This window comes from Ictidomys tridecemlineatus, chromosome 3 (genome assembly GCF_052094955.1).
Source record: "Ictidomys tridecemlineatus isolate mIctTri1 chromosome 3, mIctTri1.hap1, whole genome shotgun sequence".
In the NCBI taxonomy this organism is placed as follows: Eukaryota; Metazoa; Chordata; class Mammalia; order Rodentia; family Sciuridae; genus Ictidomys; species Ictidomys tridecemlineatus.
This window is the reverse complement of record NC_135479.1, coordinates 85,970,952-85,992,752: the sequence shown is the minus strand read 5'-3', so window position 1 is coordinate 85,992,752 and position 21,801 is coordinate 85,970,952. Positions and strand designations below refer to the sequence as shown.

The 21,801-nt window shown below is 43.6% G+C and overlaps 1 protein-coding gene across 11 annotated transcripts in view; it reads left to right on the top strand.

The window, feature by feature from the left end:
* The window catches only part of Nmnat3 (nicotinamide nucleotide adenylyltransferase 3), a 139,976-nt gene that overhangs the window by 50,686 nt on the left and 67,489 nt on the right, over positions 1-21,801 (top strand). For all 11 annotated transcript variants that reach the window (XM_040269887.2, XM_078043414.1, XM_040269886.2 and 8 more), the window contains one exon: positions 793-946. In XM_040269887.2, coding sequence (XP_040125821.1) covers positions 838-946 — 109 coding nt within the window. In that variant the 5' untranslated portion in view covers positions 793-837. Of the gene's footprint in view, positions 1-792; positions 947-21,801 lie in introns of those variants that run through there.

Genomic DNA, 21,801 nt, shown 5'->3' with positions numbered 1-21,801 from the left:
AGCTGGCTCTGTAGTGCTCACGTCCAGATGAAAGACAGTAGGTGAAATCAGAAGGTCTGTCGATTAGACAGTAGTCCTGCTGCCTTGAGCATTTCCTGATTTCAGTCATTGGTCTGCAGTTATGTAAGAAAATTTCTTCCTCCTTAGAAAACATATGCTGAAGAACTTGAAGGTAAAGGGGTATTATTTTTACAAATGACCCTCAAAAATTTCAGGAAAAAGTTACTATAGATATTTACAGATTAGGGGTGTGTGTGTGAGTGTGTGTGTGTAAGTGTGAGTGTGTGTGTGTGTGTGTGTAAGAATGAATGATCAAGCAAGTGTGGTAAAATGTTAACACCGGGGAACTTGGGGGCAAATTTCGTTATGTTTGAAATTATTTCAAAATAAAGTTTCTCTAAAGTGTCTGTCTACTACGGGGCCTGCTGAGTTCCTTTTGGACTATCAGAGTTGACATTTGGGAGCCTTGTAGACTTCCTCTTGTCCTCAAGGTGACCCACAGCACCCAGGAAGGGCATATGGGGTGAAGGGCAGAGTGTGGGCTCTCAAGTCAGGCTGCCTGGGTTCCAGTTCTGGCCCAGCAGCTTCTAAGGTCATGTAAGTCACCACTCGGAGTTCTGGAAAGGACTGGGCAGAAGATGTGCACCTTGACATAACACTTGGCCTAGGTTCCTGGCCCATGTGAGCTGTCCCTAAATGCTACTGATCTGATGGCTGCGCAGGCCGGGTTAGAAACACTGGCCTGGACTTTTGTCTTGGTGCCAACTTCCTGATGTGAGTTTTTGTCTCCAGGAAAGCAGGGTGGCCACTGCATTGGGCGCAGACACGCCTGAAAAAATGAAGAGCCGAATCCCCGTGGTGCTCCTGGCCTGCGGCTCCTTCAACCCCATCACCTACATGCACCTGCGTTTATTCGAGGTGGCCAGAGACCATCTGCACCAAACAGGTTGGTGAGGGGGCCCTGAGTCCCACAGAACTGGTGGGTGGGTGAAGCCTTGGGGGGCTTTGCGGGTCGCTGTCGTCACCCCCTCAGTGGAAATGCTCAGCGGATTCACTCATCACATAACTGTGGCGTGCATTCCCTCCGTCACACACAGAGGGCTGGCATCCCTTAGCCTGTGACACGTGTGCACGTCTTGTCCCTGGATGGGGTCGCTCTCCTGCCCGCCCGCCTCACATTGTCCTTGATGCTAAAAAGACACCAGGCCCTTTATGGGACCCGTGCCTCTATCAGGGGCTTCTTCCCAGCGCTCCCAACACGCCCCTCCACAGCCCGGTGAATAGGCGGCGTGCGCCTCTGAAAGCTCCTACCACTCTTCAGTGGGAAGGCAGAAGCTTCCCTAATGAAGACTGTGACATTTTCTCCTTTTGAAGAATAGATCTTAGACTATCGCAAATTAACAATCTTGTCTGTAGGGTATTTTCAATACAGATGGCATGACATTGAAAGAAATATTTAATCAGCTGGAAATATATAATCTGGGAACGTTTCCTCTCCTTGACTTTCCATTTCATTGTTAAGGGAGTTAAAAGGGCATTTAGAGTCTGCTTGATTATTTCTAAAGATTATGTCGTTTTTACATTGATATCAGATAGATATGAAAATATTTACATATTATGGATTTATGTAGGTTTATGTATATAAATGTTTTGTATGATTGCTTTGTTCAAAAACTTTTGCCTTTAAGGGCATTGTTTTTATACCAGAATCAATTCCTATTTACCTTTAATATATGAAAGAGTATTTGAGTAACATGAAATCATTTCTTGAAAGAAATCATGTACAAGTATATATTGTAAAGAAAATAGCTTTGTTTACCAAAAAACATTTTTTTATTATTGAAAAAGTGAAAGTGGATCTCTACTCTTAGTAAATAAATAGCTCAAAGAAGGGAGTTTTTAAAAATCCAAACAATACAGTGGAAACTGGTCAGTGGACATTAGTAGGCAGTGTCCCGAAGAAGAATGCTTATACCAATAAGCTTGAGAACAGATGCGCTAAGTCACTAGTAATCAATGAAAACGCAAATAAAACTATGGTCAATACCTCAAGGCACCATGAGGGCAGCTACCCTGGCTGCCTGGCCACCGTAGAATTGCCACTGTCCGTCACTGGGCTGATAGTTGGTGCCTGTGGACATTGGTTGTGTCTGTCAATAGTTTTAGCCTATGGGACTGGATCATATCAAAGACTGACAGGATTTGGTGCTAGCAGGACTGGGGGAAAACAGCCACACTCAGGCACTGCTAGTGATAGAATAAATAAGGAGACATTTTTGAAGGACAATTTGGTATTCTGTGACAAAAAGTTTAAATTTGTATCCACACATAATGAGGAGAAAAATCAATCAATGGAAACCAAACCAGCACTGACAAGGGAGGTCTCAGATGTTACAATCAGCAAAGAGATCAAAACACTTATGTGCCATATGTTCACAAGTTAAGTTGAGACACGGACTGCATAAAAAGGACCCAAATCAAACTTCTATAGGTGAAGAATATAATTTGTGAGAAGAAAAATACACTAGATAGGAGCAATGACAGATTAGACACTGTAGAAGAACAGATACGTGAACCTGAAAGTATAACAAAAGGAGCTACCCAAAGGGGAATACAGAGAGAAAAAGAATTTTAATACAGAAAGAAAGTATATCACGGATACATGAGGTAACTTCAAGCAGCTTTATACATTTGTCATTGGAAACCCAAAAGGAAAAAAGAGAGAATGGGAAAAGATATTTGAAGAAATAATGATGGAAAATGTTTCCAGATTTGACAAAACATCCCACAGATCCAAGTAGCTCATCAAACCCCAAGGACAGGAAATGTAAAGAAGATAATTTTAGCAAAGCATGTGATAATCAAATTTCTCAAAACCAGGAATAGGACAGAATCTTAAAAGTATTCACAAGAGGACAAACATAAGGATGACAGCAGATTTCTTGCTACTCAATTTACCAAAAAAAGAATTTAGGGAAATTACATCATTACAGAACTGAAAGAAAAACTAACCATCTAAAATTCTATATCCATTCTATATCCAGCAAAAATGTCTTTCAAAAACAGAAAAAGATATTTTTACATTTACAAAAGATGGAAGAACTCACCACCAGAAAACTTGCACTACAAAAGAAAAAAAAATCTTCAGGCAAGAAGGAAAATAATACCAAATGGAAATATTGACCTATAAAGGGAATGCAGGACACAACACATGGGTTATCATATGGTATCATGTAAGATTTTTTTCTTATTTAAATTTCCTTAAAAACATAATTGACAATTTAAGCAAAAATTATAATATGCCATGGGGTTTATAACATATATAGATGTAGAATATATATCAATCAGAGTGAACAGGCTGGGGGGCGTAGAATGGAAATGTACTATATACATAAAGTGATATAATATCACTTAAAGGTAGGCTGATAAGTTCAAGATGTACATGTTAAACCCTAAAATAGCAAAGCAAGCAGAGTTAATAAACATGCAAAGGAAATATTTGAATCAGAATATACTCAGTTCACTCAAAGAAGAAGGGTCAAAAGACACAGATGGAGCAAATAGAAAGCAAATGAGAGACTTAAATCTGACTGTATCAATAGTTACATTAAATATAAATAGTCTAATGACTTTTATTAAGTGGCAGATTGTCAGATTGGATAAAATAAGCAAGGCTCAGCTATAAACAGCAGTCCACCCTTACCCACAGGGCTATGCTCCCAGACGGCCGGTGGACACCTGGAACTGCAGATAGCAGCCAGCTGTATGTACTCTGCTTTCCTCCATATACACACGGCTGTGACGGAGTTTAATTTATAAATTAGGCATAGTAAGAGATAAATAACAAAGTGGGAAAACCACAACTCTACTATAATAAATGTTATTTAAGAATTATGAATTATTTATTTCTGGAATTTTCCATTTAATATTGTCGGACTCACAGTTGACCTTGAGCAGCTGAAACTGTGGAAACTGAGACTGCAGGTAAGGAGCGAGTGTGTATAAGAATCACACTTTATGGGTTCAGTCCCCAGTTCCACATAAAAGAAGGAAGGAGGGGATGGGGAGAAGGAGAGTACTTTAAATATAAAAGCAGAGATAGGTTAAAAGGAAAAGAATAGAAACCTCCCCTGTGCTAACTCTAATTAAAAGAAAGCCGGAGTGGCTATAGTAATACCAGGGAAAGTAAATTTCAGGAAAAAAAAATATTACCAGAAATAAGAAGTTCATTTTATAATTATAAACTTGTGAACTTAAATTCAAAAATCCTAAATAAAATACTTTAAAACTAATCCAACAATGCAATGCATATAAAAGATAATATTTCATCACCAACTAGGATTATCTCAAAGGTGCAAGGTTAGTTTAATGCTCAGAAGTTAGTCAATGTAATTCAATATATTAACAAGCTAAAAAAGAAAAGCCATATGATTATCTACTAGATTATATATATATAAAATATACCGGAAAGACAGTTGTCAACTGGCAACATCAATCCATAACTTAAAAAAAAAAAACTCACAGCAAAATAGCAATAGAAAACAACCTTCCTTCACCATCCCCCAAATCTACAACTAACATCTTACTACAAGCAAAAGACTAATACTCGATGTCCTAATATCAGGAACAAGATAAAAATGTGCATTCTTACTATTCTGTTCAACACGGATTGGTGGACCTAGCCAAAACAATAAGGGAAGAAAAAGAAATAAAAGACATCCATACTGGAATGGAAAAATGAAACTACTTACAGTTGACATAATTATCTATAGAGAAAATCTTAAGAAATCTACCAAAAGGCCACTAGAAGTTAGTAAGTATGAGAAGGACACACACTTATTATATAAAAATCATTGGTACTTCTGTATGCTAATAACAAAGAATTATAGTTTGAAATAAAAATAATGCCACTTGCAATAATATAAAAAAGAAATATTTCGATGAGCCTGACAGAGGTATGCAAGATTGTACCATAAAAATGGCATGACAGTGTGAAACAAATTAAAGACGTTCCAATTCAAATGGAGAGAGATACTTTGTCCGTGGATTGGAAAACTCGACAATGATAAGATTTCATTTCTCTCCAGAATTACCTATAGATTCAACTTAATCTCAATAGACATTTTTTCCACGTTTTTTATCAGTGCATTATAGTTGTACATAAATGATGGGATTTGTTGTTACGTGTTTGTATACGCACACCATATAATAATATAATCCGGCCAATGTGAATAGGCTTTTTAGTAGAAGTAGATCAACTGATTCTAATATTGACATAGAAATGGAAAGAACCCAGGATATTTAAAATGACTTTGAAAAGGACAGTGTTGAAGAATTCACATTATTTGATTTCAAGACTAATTTTAAAGCCACATGGGCATAAAGATAGTTAAATAGATAAAGGGACCAGAATATAAAGTACCAGTGCGACTCCCACTAATGTAGACAGCTGATTTTTCACTCAGGTGTAAGGGCAACACAGTAGAAAAAGGACCATCTTTTCAATGGTATAGACCAACTGAATTTCCACATGTGAAAAAAAAATCAATTCAGAGCTTACACTACACATAACTCTAAATGGATCATAAACCTTAATGTAAAACCTAAAATTATAAAATTTCTAGGAGAAAGTCTTGTGATCCATAAAGGAAAAAAAATGGTAAATTGGACTTCATCAAATTTAAGAGAGTTAACAAGATGAAAAGCTGAGATTTGATAAGGGACTGGTATCCAGAATATAAAAGGACCTCTCAATTTAAAAATGAAATATAACAAAACAAACAAAATAGTGAATGTTCTTATAGACTCTTTACCAAAGAATAGATATGGAGGGCAATCAGCACAGGACAGGTTTTCAACAGCATGAGGGAATGAAAGATTAAGACCACGATGCCATGCCCCTGCTCCCTAAAGCCTGGGCACGGTAAGGATGTGAGAGCTGCCACCCTCACACTACCCTTGGCACTGTAATTGGCGCCGGGCTGTGGAAAACAGCTTTTGCAGCATCTTACAAGTTAAATATACATCTACTTAGTGATTCAGCCATTCCACCCCAAGATATTTAACCAAGAGAAATGAGAGAATATGTTCATGCAAAACCTTGTGCGTGAATGTTCAGAACAGCTTTAACTATGACAGCTCCCAACTAGAAACACTAGCGTGTGAATAGAGAAGCAGACTGTGGTTTATCTGTACAACAGAATAGTACTCAGTCATGAAAAGGAATCAACCCATCTCAGAGCTGAATCTCAAGATAATCATGCCACGTGAGAGAAGTCAGACCAAAGACAGTATACATGATAGGTTTCTTGAATATGAAATTCAAGAAAACGCAAACTAATGTACAGGGATAGCAAACAGATTCAGAGTTGGGGTGAAGGGGAGCCAGCATAGGGAGGGTGAGTGGGAACCTCGGGGATGTTGGATAAGTTGGCTATCTGGATCTCTGTGTTGGTTTCGGGGTGTACACGTACATCAAAATTTACCATTTGTGCAGTTTGTTGTATATATCAATTATGCATCAATGAAAATAGCAAACTTCAAAAAAAAAGAGATACAATGACTCTACAAGGTTGCTCTAGTTATATATAAAATGTAACTCTTTAGAACAAATGACTCCATTCTTTTAACAAACAGCAAGAAAAAAAAGGAGGAACTGGAAACTGTAAACAGAGACCTAAGAGACACATAAATGAAACATTGCATGTATTAGTGAGCTTTTTATCACTGTGACCAAAATACCTGACAAGAACAACTTAAAGGAGGGAAAGTTTATCTGGGGCTCTTGGTTTATTCAGGGCTCCAGGTCCATCCCCCTGCCTCAGTTACCACCCAGTCAGGGACTGATTAGGTCCTAGCTGTGGCAATCCAGTCACCTCCCCTCAGAACATTCGTGCATGAATGCAGGAGCTCTGTGGGGACAGCTCATACCCAACCCATAACATTTCACATGGACCTTATTTGAATCCCATCCAAACAAATCAACTTTGAAATAATATCCTAGGAAATATAGGTAAATTTAAGCCCACTTGGATCTTATGTGCTGTTCAAGAACTATTGTTTAAAACTATTGTTTAAAAAAAGAATTATTACTTTTTAAGGTCAATAATGGTATTGCTGTTGTGTTAAAATAAAATGTGACTTTATTTCTCGGGGGCACAGTATGCCCCGTGGTGCAGCATCCCTGTGTATCTTACAGTAGTGCCCAGGATGCTATTGAAGCTACCTTCAGCTGGGGACATACGTGGCTTCTACTGGGTCTATGGAATGTAAGAGCCTGTTGTAAACCCCTGTCTGATGGTGTATAAGACTCCACATATCTGTGTTCACCGTTTATGAACATCTCGACTCCTGGCCACTCATGGCTTTTCCTGCCTGGCTTGGCTTATCCCAGTGTCCCCTGGCTCCATGCTCCATGGTGCTGTCCTTGTGAGGTTCCTCAGGGGCTGGCCGGTACCCCTTGCTCCACAGACGGCTCCATCTGCTCTGTCCTGGAGACTTTAGATCCCCCAGGTTGAGCCTGCTGGTTCTCCCCTTAGCGACATGAACAGCCTCATTGTGACCAGGGAGGTTTCGGAGAGTCCTCTTGATCACGAAAGGTCATGGGACTACAGAATGCATAGAAAATTCATCATATGGATCCTTGATACCTGATGTCTGTCCCTTAGGCTATTAACGGACAGACCTTGGTCAGGTACGACCCCCGCCGCCCCCTTGCCTGTATTTTGAGTGCCCCTTTCTATCAGAAACACTTGGTCATTTCTCAAGTCCAGAACGGAGTCCCTTTGAATGCTGCCCATTGGGTGCTGCCTTGCCCACGACCCACAGGTACCTACCTACTGCATCCTCCCCAGGCCAGGCACCGAGGCTGGAAAAGAGTGGATCAACCACAGCCCTCGCCCCGCAGCGCACAGCACAGGGCACAGAGACGGTGGAAGCAATGACGTGGTGCTGGGCACAAAGGAGGGACATCTGTCTCTCACGTGGCAGCTGGGGAAGGCTCTTTGGAGGAGGTGACACAGTGCTTGAAGAAGGTAGAAGACTTAGTTAAGGGAACAGTTTCGAGGTCACTCTGGGGAGAGGAAGCAGAATGGGGAAAATCTGGAGATGGGCAGGAGGGCGTCCAGCAGGTGGAGATGGGGCTGGGGACAAGGGACTTTCTGGCCACATGAGGGGTGTGCTGTGAACTCCCTTTCTCTGCACGGTCAGGGTCCACCCTGGCTGCTCAGGGCCCCCGTGGCATCCACAGCCTCCCATAGCCAGCAGAGGAGGCCTGGCTGACCAGTGGCCTCTGCAGGGCCAATTCTGGCCCAGAGCCTTTACCCTGCATGGACCCAGCTCATCTGGAAGACAGAAGGAAAACCTGGCGCCTCTGACATCCTTTTATTCATGAAGAAAACGATCCTCCCTTCTGTTGGAGTGTTCACTGCAACAACTCCCAGTTTTAATTCTACATCACATGCATATGCATCAAATTAAACCAAGCTCAGGCGATCGGCTTTGTGCCTTTAAGGAGAACTCAATGACCTCTTCCTCCTTGACTGACATCTCAGTCCCTTTTTGCTCTGAACCCTTTGCTGCAAGCAGCCCTTGGAGCTGCAGACGCCCTTCCTTCCTGTCTCCTTCTGTCTTGAAACCAACCCTTGAAAACGGCTAGAAGCCCTCCCCCTGCCACCTCAGAACATTCTGCTGTCTCCAGCCCTGTGACCACGCACCCCCTCGTCGCAGGAAGGCACACCTCGGAGAAAAAGACACGCGCATCTGTTGACTCTCCTTGATGATTGTCCATGACCAAAGTCGTAACGAGCTGGATGAGGAAAATGTGGCACCAGCTGTTTGTCATGCTCCTTCACTTGGAAGAATGTTCCAGAAAAAGACACAAGCTGGTACAAAGGAGTGGCACCTGTGTTTTCTGAACTTTGAAGTATGGGCCTCTCATCTTAGATGCATCCTTGCCCTGGTTGGCGGTTCCCTGGGCCCTCACAGGAGATTCTCAGAGGCTCAGAGGAATCCGGGTCATGGGCATCAGTGGCTTTTAAAAGTTCGTTTGGGGTTTTTATTCTTGTTTGACTGATCCTTGTCAGAAACGATTCAGCCCAATGTACGACCCGCCCAGAGCTTCAGACATACCCAAAGTGTTCACAGAATGCACTGAGAAAGTCCAGCCCGCACCTCTCTCAGGGCGTTGGATGTATTCCCAGATGTAAGTGGTTGTTTTCCAACATGCATTCACGAACTTTCTAATGGAAGCAGAATTTAATTTAAACCCTGTTTTATGTTTTTTAGATGGTTTGTTATACCCGATCAATATAACCTGGCCATTGGCCTATATTTCAACAACAGTCCACTTGTATTCCTTTTCTAAAATCAAATTTTGTCAGTTTAATTAATACTCCTTCAACAATTGGTTAGCACCTATTCATTTCACGTATTTAACGTACGTTTACACCACCCTTTCCACTCACCAGTGAATATTCTAAGTGTGTTTCATGAACTGGTTTTAAACTTTACAATAAGCATATGAGGCAGATACTGTTACTCAGTTTTACAGATGAGGAAGTTGAGGCCAAGGCTCAGAGAGATCAAGTGATAGGACCAGGGTCCCCCATTGTCTATGCCATAACCATCAGGCGACCCTGCCTCGGGTCATTCATCAGATCTCTTCTTAAGCATGGAGATGTGCTGGGTGCTTTGCTGGATGCAAGGACACATGGGAGCAGAAGGTGGCCCAGCGTTCCTGGAAAACAGGCACTAATCAAATCCCACAGAGGTAAAAATTATTAAGGTTTCATGCACCACGAAGGGCACATTCCTAATGCTATCCAGGTGAACAGAGTAAATCAGAATTTGATGTAGGCTGAGTCTAGGGAAGGCATTTCTGAGAACATTAAGGACTGAGCTAGAGAATGAGGCACTTCTTAAGTTAAACATGAGGTTGGCCGGGGTCAGAGGATGCAGTTGGCCAGGGTCAGGGGATGCAGGGAGGGAACAGTCTTGGCACAAAAAATTGCATGTGCAAAGGCCCTGTGGCAGAGGATAGCAGGGCCACCAAGGAATGCATGGGTCGTGATGATTAGAAAACATGGAGCAAAGAGGAATGCTGCAATAGATGCAGCGGAAGAGGAAAAGAAGCACACCGTGAGAGCCCTGTAGGCACTTGTAAGGACTTGGTTTTTATCCATACAGAGATCATTCACATCTTGCTCTTTCTGTTGCACAGGCAAGCACAACACTGGGCAGGAGATGAAGGGAAGCCAGTTAGGAGGCAGTTGAACAATATTTTTAACATGGCAGGGATTACAGGAATGAAGAGAGATGTTGCCAGGGGAAGGTAATTAGAAGGTAAGATTCATCTGGTAATGGAGTGAATCTGAGGGAGAGAGTTGCCTCCCCCCCCCCCCCCGAGTCCAGGAGAAGAGCCAGATTTGGAAGACAGGACGGAGAGAGATGTTTGCAAGCTGCCTGGGAAGGAGGAAGAACTTGCAGAGAAGCCAGAGGAGAACCTCAGAGAACAGTTTCTGTCATAGAAGACAGAAAAGTCAGAGAGCCCCAGCATCAGGTGCTAGAGGATAGAGTTCAAATTAGGGGCAGATGGAAAAGCAGGACTCTGGGGTTCAGCAGCCTGGGTTGCTGGTAGAGTCTGGGAGGGGGCTCGTTGCAGCAATGGTAGTGACCCCAGGCTTACTGTCCACTTAGGAACTGGGAGACAGTCCTTTAGGGAGTGACCAGGACCTGGATAAAGTGAGGTCCAGTGTGCAAGAACAAAGAGAGATGGTTCATCATCAACAGCAAAGAGAACAGGGGGAGCAGGCGTGCCCTCTTCAAGGCCAGGAAAAGGCACCCCTGACCTCCCAAGAGAAACTGGAAACACGGATTTCCATGTTTGGAAGGTTGTTGATGGCCGCATCACTTGCAATGGCCAAACGTGGAAAGCAAAATATTCTATGGTAAACATTATTAAACTTATTACATATTTCAATGTAAGAAGTAGGTTTCTTTTCCCAGACAGAGAGGTTAGCCATTCTGAAATCATTTTCTGTGTATCCTAGAATTGAGCAGTAAATAAATATCTTGTGGATCTTGGAAATTGGGTTTCTCGTTGTTGGAGAAGGGAAATACAAATGTGGACAGAGGAAAGAGACATGCCCTGCTGTGTGGGACTGGAACTGTAGTATCAGTGTGAAGTCATGGAGAGGTCGGATAGAAAAGGCAGCTGGCTGGGTGGATGGGTGGATGGTTAAGACAGACTAGATAGAGGATAGAGAGAGAGATAAATAGATAGATAATGGGCTGGGTGTGTATACAGACACACATACATCTATATCTTAGCCTGGTCTCCTGAGAGATAATTATACCCCAGTAGCAGTTATATAAATTGGCATCCTAATTTGGATTTCAAAATACTATCACATAAAAGGGCTCCTTAGGAAACTAGTTGATGCTGGATGTGGGGAGAGAGCGTAGAAGACAGACTTGGAGTATCTCGTGGTCCTAGAAACTGGGGAAGCCCTTGAAGCATGGTCACCTGTCAGAGGACACAGAGGCCAGCTGCAGGTCTCCCCCAGCCACAGCCGGGACCGTTTGAGCGTGAAAATAATGAAGTAGATACGCAGGACTCACTGAACTAAGTTTCAGTAAGAGTGTAGCCGATTTTAACAATCAAGTGAGCAAACAAATGGGGAGAAGGAGAGCGCTCCCCAGGTAGAACTCCAGCGCTAAAGGGATGAGGGCTGGAAAATCACCACTTGAAAACCATCTGACTTACACCAGAATCACTAGTGGGTCCTAAAGCTAGGTGACGTGGGATGACAAGCTATGTACATGGCTGCGAAATAACTCCTAGAATTAGACGTACTGATTCCAAGGGGAGTCATGATTTACTGACTTCACATTGGAGAAACGTGGCCCACACCATCCTAACCAAATGGTCAAAGCTAACACGACAGCCTGGGACAGAGGGACAACACACACGCCCTGATGTGACCCACTGGGAAGGGCTCGCTGTCCCGTCTCTGCCATTCCCAGAGGGGTCATACTTTGTTTCTAAAGACAGGGACATTCTACAGGATGATTGGCCTATACAAATGTCACTGCCGTGATACACAAAATAGCTATTCCAGAGGAAAGAAGAGCTACGAGGTGTGACAGCTAAGTGCAGCCCATGCGTTGATTAGTTGATTGATTGATTGCCATAATGGGGAATATTGGGAGAATTGACAAAAATATAAATTAGATCTGTTAGGTCAGATAATAGTGTTGTGTCGGTGTTAATCTCCTGATTTTGATTATTTTATTAAAGTCATGTCAAAGAAAGATTTTTGTTCAAAGGAAACATACTTAAGTATTTAGGAATAAAGGAACATCGCACCTGCAACATCCTCAGCTGGGTCAGAAAAGTGTGTGGAGTTAGGGGAGCAGAGAGAGGGAGAAGGATAAAGCCATCATGGTAAAATATTTCCATTCAGAGAATCCCAGTGAAATATCCATAAGAAAATTGTTCTTACTATTCTTGCAACTTCTCCTGAAGTTTTATCAAAAGAAAAAGTCAAAAGAAAAAATCCTAAAATATTAAATATGGGCTCATTAAAAGATTTTTTAAAAATTCACAGTGTGTGGACCACAGAACATGCACCTTCCCCGGCAGATTCAGGTTGCACTTGCTAGGTCCGCAGCCTCCATGGTGAGAGGATGGGAGCCCCAGCTCGGGTGGATGGACCGGCCTGGGCTCCTGCCCCTTGCTCCTGGAGGGGAGGTGGGCAGGACAGTGGTGGGTGTTAGGAAGGGGTATTTGGCAGCAGGGAGAGGAGGCTTCTCTGGTCCTCCAAGGTGAGCGTCACCATTCTCAGCTGACTGTGAGGGCTGCTGGGAAGCTCAGGGACTTGAGGGGGGAAGATATTGGTTATATTGTGGGTGGCCCTATGTACAGGCACTACCAGTCCATGTGGCTGGTCCATCTGAGATCAGAGCTGCAAGCCCCAGGGTGGCTTTTCCCAGCAGCTCTTGGCTTCTCCCCGGAAGCCTCAGAGAAACAGGAAATCTGCGTCCAACCTCGGGGGGGCAGTGTGCTACCTGAGAGTGGTGGAGGTGAGGAGGGATGTGGCTTTAGGGACTGCTTTGAGGATCCTTAAAAGGACTCACCTTGGGATCTCAGGTGGACCAGAAATAAAGCGCAGGAGGGAGCAGATGGGCTGGGAGGGTCATGCATGGGCGGGAGCCCTCAGGGGGGTGGATACATGGTTTTATCCAAAGTTGCAGAATATGTGACTGGGAGGAGACAGAGTGTGTTCAGGACCTGGGGATAGATTCGAGACTCTGGGGCAGTCGTAGGACTTGCAAGGTCCAATGCAGGAAGGAACTTCAAGATACAGTGGAGGAACTGTGAGAGGCCAGAAGGCAGGAACGGAGGCCTTTGGTGGGTGGTCCATGTGGGCTTGGAAATCACCCCAGGCAGTGGCCAGGTGAGGGGTGAAGAGGAACATCACGTGCCAGATTTCAAAGCCAAAGTGGCCATATTTTTAAGGTTGGTAGATGATGCCCTCGTAAAGAAGGAGAAGATGCAGGGAGGGGGCCTTCCTTGTGGAAGAGCCCAGGTGTAGGTGACAGCCAGGGCGGAGGAGGGCAGAGCCTTCTGAAAACCAAGGAGCAGAGATGAGGACCCTGCCCTGTGTGCAGGCCTGAGTACAGGTGCATCTTACAAAGAGGAGGCACCTCTATTCCCCAAGAGGGTTGGATTCAAATGGAACCAGGTGGCACGTTGGACCAGGAAGGAATACCTGAGGCCCAGGGACAACGGCGATGCACACAGGAGAGCGTGACGTGGGCTGGAGGGAGTGAAGGAGTCTGTGTACAAGCGCAGCTCGGCTGTCAGGAGTACCATCCCCACCTTGGCACGCAGGGCCGTGGAGGCATAGGGAATTGTCACTTAGCAGCTAACCTGGGGGCTCTGGGACCTGAACTCAGGTCTAGTCCAAAAGACACTGTCCCCTGCTGCACAGCAGGCTTTGTGAGTCCTCCTGAAAGTGCAAGTCCACCACAGAGCTGGGGACAGCCAAGAGTTCAGGGGGAACAACAGGAAGTAGAAAAGGGGCCAGAACTTGACCTTGGAGTCTGCAATGTCAGACAAGGAGAGGGGACTTCAGGTGAAAGGCACATACTGAAAGTCTTTAACCAAGTGAGCCATCAGGTGCCACTAGGTAGAACCTAGACCATGGGAGGAGCCTTGGCACGGGATCCTCAGCCTCTGGAAAAGCAGCTGCTGGGATCTCACAGCAACCTGGATCTAGATAGCCTCGACCCTGACCCAGTGCTTGCACCTGCTGATCCTGAGTGTTCCGGCACTCTCCACCAGAGGGGAGAGTCACCTTTGGAGGGATAGTCATGCAGCAGTGGACAACTCTACCTGCCTGCAATGTGACCTTGTGTGCATTCCCACCCCTTTGCCAAGGTCATCTTGGGAGACCTTGGCAAATGCCTGGATGAGGCTTTGCAGCCACGGCTGTTACTGCCCTGCTCATCTGGAAACTACCAAGGAAGGAAGTGACCCATTCTTGCTCTGAGCAGTCATCACTTTTCCTAAGTGCTTAGAGACAGTCAGTTTCAGATTCTTTTCCTGGATTTTGCTCTGGGTCAAATTCAGAGTTCCAAACTAAGCTCTCCAGAATTTATTCTCCAAGCTTTTCAATGATGGATGCAACAGATCCCTCCAGAAGGAAAAAGCCCCGATTCTCCAGTCTTGTGGAGCAGACCTGGGCACACATCTGCAGTCGGTCAGATCTCTGTCCTGACCTAGGAGGCCATGGCTATGACACACAGCCTACCTCACCCAGACCTCACCCAGACCTGGCTTGCTGCCCAGCCGCGCTCAGCTCTGACTTAGTTGCTCCTGGGTCCTATTTCTGTTCTCCCTTGCATATCAAAAGAAAATAATGCAGAACGGTGGTGAACTTCAGAGGGGACACGGCTCCCCTCCCTATGACCACGGTGTCACAGAAAGAACCCACTGGCATTGCAGTCGACCTTGATGCCAAACCAACTTACCAGCTGCATGACCTTGAGTGGTTGACTCTGCCCCTCCAGCACAGGAATAACCTCTTCTAACCTTACAGGGTTGTTTATTTTAAGGCTTAAAAGAGATGATGTACATAAAGTGTCCAGCCCATGCGATAGATCCAGTGTGTGCTAGGTCTCTTCTCTTGTGTCCTAAGTAAGCCCAAACCCAGGGCTGATTTAAAGCCATGACCAGACAGGTTAACAGAATATTCTCATATCTATGCATGGAAGATAGAAAAACCACAAAACAGTTTCTCCTGTTTTCTTTTATCCCTTCCTTGATACTTTATGATGTTATTTCCTAACAATCCTGCTCCACATGCTTGTGGCATCCCAGATTAAATTGCATCGTAAAGATAACAACCCAGTCCAGAGACTTGCCCTTTTTTTTTCCTCCCCTTTGGACAACCTTGAGGAGGGGAAACATATTTTATGGCTCCCAGTTTTTTTTTTCCTCTCAGTGACTTGCATTTTAAATTAAAGCATATTTATTGTAATAACATTCACACCAGCAATTTTCTGTGTTAAATAAAAATGTCTGATGGGTGTCCGGCATGATACACAGCACTTCCGCTCCCCTTGTGATTTTAATTTTAATTCTCTATTACACAGTGCATATGGAGAGAATTAAATGCATCATGATAAGGTGGTGCAGTACAATCTGAGATAAGGGGGGAAATTAAGCTATAATAATTCCATTTAAGGCAGCCACAGCCCCAGTTCTGGGTCTGCTGGGCTTCAGGAGATACCAGGAGAGCGTGAGTAAATATTATATAAGCTCAGCATGTTGCTTTAATCTTGGGCTCACACAGACGCTTATTAATCAAATAGAGTGATTTTAATATATATTCATGGACAGTGCTCCAGCTTGACCTGAAAAAAAAATATTCATTTTCCCATTTCTAATTTAAAAGATTTTTCTGGAGAAGATAGGCTTAAGAATGCTGAATTACTCCAGCAATTGTTTTGAACCGAGATAAGTTTTTGCCTATCATGGGAAGCTTCAAGGATTTGAGGTTACAGTGTTACATTCCAAATTCTTTCAAACAGAGGTGCTTTTTGGACCTTATAACAAACTGTCTTTTTTTCTGTCTTTGCATTTCTGCCTTGAGATGTGGCTTCACTGAGGCAGACTTTGAAAGGGTCTGTGGGGGGGGGCAGTTGCCATGGTATTCTAGCTCCAGACCCGGCTGCACCAGGGTGGGGTTGGAACAGCACTGGACAGGTGTGTGTGCTTCACAGCGAGGTCCTCAGATACCTCACAAGGCCCCTCCCTTTGGGCTTCACTGGCATTATTCCTTAAAAACAGTTGGTGAGGATGTGGTGAAAAGGCACACTCCTACATTGCTGGTGGGACTGCAAATTGGTACAACCAATATGGAAAGCAGTATGGAGATTCCTCAGAAAATTGGGAATGGAACCCCATTTGACCCAGCTATCCCACTCCTTGGTTTATACCCAAAGGACTTAAAATCAGCATACTACAGTGATGCAGCCACATCAATGTTTAGAGCAGCTCAATTCACAATAGCTAGACCATGGAACCAACCTAGGTGTCCCTCAATAGACGAATGGATAAAGAAAATGTGGTATATATACTCAATGGAATACAACTCAGCTTTAAAGAAGAATGAAATTATGGCATTTGCTAGTAAATGGTTGGAATTGGATAATATCATGTAAGCGAAATAAGCCAATCCCACAAAACCAAAGGTCGGATGCTTTCTCTAATATGCAGATGCTAATTCACAGTAACCGGGGGTGGGGGCACTAGGGAAGAATAGCGTTACATTAGATTAGGTAGAGGGAAGTGATGGGGAGAGAGGGGAGGGACTGTGGGGATAGGAATGAAACAGACATTATTACTGTATGCATATATGGGACTACATGACCAATGTGATTCTGCAACATGTACACTCGGAAAAATGAGAAATTATGTCCCGTCTATGTATGATATATCAAAGTGCATAAATGCATCCTACTGTCATGTTCAACTAATTAAAACAAATAAAAATTTAATAAAATTTTTAAAAAGGATTGTTGCTGACCACACATCCAAGAAGAGATTAGAATCTAGAATACATAAAGAACTTTCCCAAAACTCAATAATAAAAACACAATCAGTCCAACAAGGAAATGGGCATAAGACATGACATTTCATGGAAGAGGATATATGGATAATAAATAAGCACATGAAAGATATTTAACACTATTAAAAGCTTAAAAGCCACAGTAATACATTACTACACACCTACCAAAGTAGCTAAAATAAAAACATTGCAACAATACCAAATGCTGGAAAAGATGCTCAGAAACTGGATCACTGGTAAGTGACAGTAAGAATGTAAAAAGGCTCAACTACTCTGGGAAGAAGTTGGGCAGCTTCTTCTAAGACTAGACCTGCAACCACCATGATCCGGCAATCGCATCCCAGTTACTCATCCTAGAGAAATGAAAACTTAGATTCACACAAAAACCAGTATGTTTTTTTACAGTTTGTTTTTAATATTTGTTACAGTTTCTTTCATAATAGCAAAAACCCAGAAACCACCCAAATGTCCTTCAAGGGATGAATATATCCATACTCTAGACTATTCCTCTGCAATAAAAGGAAATGAGCTATTCATGCAGCAACGTGGATGAATCTCTAGGGAACCATGCTGAATCAAAAATGCCCATCCTAAAAGGTGATATGTGATATGATTCCACTTAGCATACATTCTTGAAACAATAAAATTATATAATTCAAGAACAGACTTGTGGTCGTTGGGGTTAGGGATGGGTCTTGGGAGATGGGAGGGAAGAGAAATAGACAGAAAAGAGCAGCTCAATTTTCTGTGGGGGTGGAGTGTTGACCAGTGGGTGCATGAAGACCAGAGATGTGATAAATTTCATAAAACTATTACACACACTCAGGTTAGTGCATATAAAACTGTGACATCTAGCCAGGTGTGGTGGTGCACCCCTGTAATCCCAGCAGCTTGGGAGGCTGAGGCAGGAGGATCTCAAGTTCAAGGCCAGCCTCAGCAACAGTGAGGCACTAAGCAACTCAGTGAGACCCTGTCTCTAAATAAAATACAAAATAGGATTGGGGGTGTGGCTCAGTGGTCGAATGCCTCTGAGTTTAATCCCTGAAACCCAAACAAACAAACTATATGACATCTAATAAGATCAGTGGATCAGTGGATTTTATCAATCTCAATGTACAGAAGTACAATGTTGCAAGAAGTTCCCAGTGAGAGTAACTAGGTAAAGCGATCATGGGATGTTCTGTATTACTTTTCACAACTGCCCATCAAGCCACAGTTACCCAAAACATTAACAAATTGGCACATGACTGCCTTAGAGTAAGGATGAAGTGAGGAGGGACACCCCCCTCCACGGGGTCTCTTCCATGCTGTGTCCTCCAAACAGCCCTGTGAGATAAGTGTTGATGTTCCCGTTTTACAGGAATAAGGACACCTGAGGTCCGGACAGGTGACATGTTCTGCAAGTGTTTGGCAAAGCCTAGGTCCCAGAGAGCTCAGAGCCAGGGCTGTCATCTGCCACAGGCTGCTCATCTCCTGGACAGACTGTGCTCTCTGTCGCCTTCGGCTGCTGCTGCTGCTGCACCAGCCAGTCAGGCCAAACTCTCAGGTCCCCAAGGAGACAGCTCCAGGGTTGAGATGCCAGGGCTGGTAACCATCTCTGTCTTGCAAATGGGAAGCGACGATCAGAGTCGGGGACCAGCGCTTGGCTCCTCCGCTAAGCAGACCATAAAGAAACCTCGCGCAAAGAGCATTCAAAAAGATCCAGTCGGATCAGACATTCTGTGAAGTCGAATTCCCAGCAGCACAAAGGGCGTTAATTAAAACGAATTGAATAGATGTGTCTGTATAAATATTCCTAAAGATGAGGTTGTCAAGACAGAGTCAGACCTTGGGGAAATTTATGAGTTACTGATAATTATAGGGAAAATAAATTTAAAAGGACAAAATCATTTAAGGATAGATTCTATAAACTAATGAGATTGGCGGCTGGAAGTGGTATATGGGAAGTGTAAAGAATGGGGGATGGGAAAGGAGCAGAAGACGGGGTGAGCCGAGGGACTCTTCCCCGGTGTGCCTCTTTCTACAGTACTGACTCTTAGAACAGAGAACCCCCAAGCCAGGAAAAACTAAACGTATAATTAAAGCCTGCTGAGATTCAATAGGAACCCAAATATAACTCAAGCAGTTGTAAGAGAAGCTGGCTGTATTGTGAAGGAATGCATCAGCACACTAAAGGCAGTAGGAAGGGAGGAGCTGACCCCAGGAACAAGAGCACATGAAGACAGGTCCTGCAGGGCTCAGAACCTCAGAAATGGACACATCAATGCAGTTCTTCAGCTAGCATTGGTTTTCCACAGGGGTGTAGGTGAATATTTTTGGAACTACCTTAGGTAAATACTAGGATCAAGCAAGTAAGTATTGTGGATGATAGAGCCCAGTTTCTTATTGTCGCAGAAAGTGATTACACATTTCAAAGACAGAAAACTAGAATGAAATCTTTGGTGTTGAATTGGAGTTGGAGGTTTTAGCACGAACACATAGTTTTTAATGTATGTGTAGATGGATCATTCTAGAAAAAAACAGATGTGTGGGCATATTGCTAGCATGGATAAGTAGGTAGGCATGGATGCAGGTATCGTGGATATAAAATTATACACACAGGTATTGTTGTAGGGACAGTTGAGGCAAGGCACCGAAGACAGCAGGAAACAGTTTTATTTGGCTGCAGCCAGGTTCAGAGGGCATAGCCTTTGCTATAATCAATCAATTCCCTGAACCCTGAGTTCAGGGAGTTTCAGAGTTTTATACCCACCATGTAAGGAGAGGGGCTCAGAAGTTCACAGTCTGCAGAAGTTCACATAAAGAAGCTTTTTCTTTCACTGTTCTGGGCAAGTTAACTCTTCAAGGACAACACCTGAGAAGGGGAGAGCTTCTTCTCCCCTTTCTTTCCTCCCCCTGCCAGTTGTTACCATGGAGCTCATTTGTAACTTATCTTAAAAATGTAGACATCTCTATGAAGCCCCAGCTCAAGGCCAGAGGCCTTGTTTGCACATTTCTTCAAAGTACTATACTGGATACTTTTGTGAAAAACTAGTAAGGGGGTGTCCAGCACCTGGAGTGCTGGTATCTTCTCGGCCAGTGGCCAAGTACAACGGCAACATGAAAATCCGACGTTTATCTACAATGGACTCTTTTGCAGAGACTCTTTTGCTGACAGTCCTAAAATCAGCCATGGTGAAGCGGGCTTTTCCGTGGAGAAAGGGGGTGCCACTTCAGTATATAATTTCTAAGCTCTCTCTTCTAAGAAGGTCTAGAAACCACGACATCCAGAGGCAATGGGTATAACCAACCCCCTTGGCTTCTAAATGCCATTCTTCAATAGCAAAAACCAGAGTCCCTGGAAAAAATGATTGACCTAGCAGCTGGACTGAGACATTACAGGATAACCCTGAACATCCCCTGGTTCCAGAAAGCAAGGGGATTCTGAATACATAACAGGGGACAGAGAGAAGGCAACTTAAAGGCACTTCCACTGGACAAATCTGAGATCACTTAACAAATAAGAATATTGGATTAACTCTGTGGAACAGAATAAAATACACCTCGGTCCATATTGATAAAAATAAATGAATAAGTAAAGGCAGGAGAAAAGGCAGTTCTTCCTTGTGTTCGAATTCTAATTAAAACTATAGAAGAAATGTTGGAAATAGAAAACCACACATTTCACAAACATCACAGTAAGGATCCTTGCAAACCAGAGTCATTGGTGGATGCTAAAATTAGATGCAGAAGTAGGAAGGGAAGTGGGCTATTTACATCTCCTCGTGGTGTTTTCCAACGAGGTACTTATTGATTATAGACACACAGGGGAGCACAGTAACCACTGTGGAGAAGTCTGGCAGACACCCTCTCGCCCAAGCATCCAAGTTAACGTCCCCAGAATCAAGACAGATCAGCATCCTGTGCCCTCTGCCGTGGCGCACTGGGAAGGGACCAGCAGTCCTTGTGAAGTATCTCACCTAAGATGAGTGAGCTTCATCAGTCATGAGATACCCTCAAGGAACCAGGCTGAGGGGTGGTCTCCAAATCACCACCCAGGACTTTCCCAGTGTCCAGATCCTGAAAGACCTAGGTGCTGCCCCGACTGGCAGAGACGGAGGATACCAGAAAAATGGCACCATGGGACAGTGGGGACAATATGGAGGAAGCTCCTAGATCAGCGGATGGTGTTAATGCTGATTTCCTGGTATAGATGATTGTGTAAGATGCTAACATTGACAAAGACTGAGCAAAAGTAATATGGGAGTTCTTGGTGCTACCTCATACTTTTCTAAGTCTAAAACTACTATAAAATCAAAAGTTTAAATAAATAGGAGGAAGTACAGAGGAAGCCAATTATGTTGAAATCATCATCTACATAGTTCAGTTAATTGTTATAGTCAAAAATTTTAGTCATGTGAAAACAAAATGATAGTAATGATGTGACATGTGAATAGCTTCTTAGATTTCACAAAATATTTTTATTATGTTATTTACTCTCTAGAACACATCCATGGGGTTGGTATTATTTCCCCATTTCAGAGATGAAAAATCTTAATCTAAGAGGTACTTGGTCTAGTTAAAATGAGCACCAGATTCATAAACAAGCAACAACCTCAAAGCCAGAGACACAGAGCTACTGTCCAGTGTCTCCTGCCTGGAAGTGACCGCAGACACGGGGCCA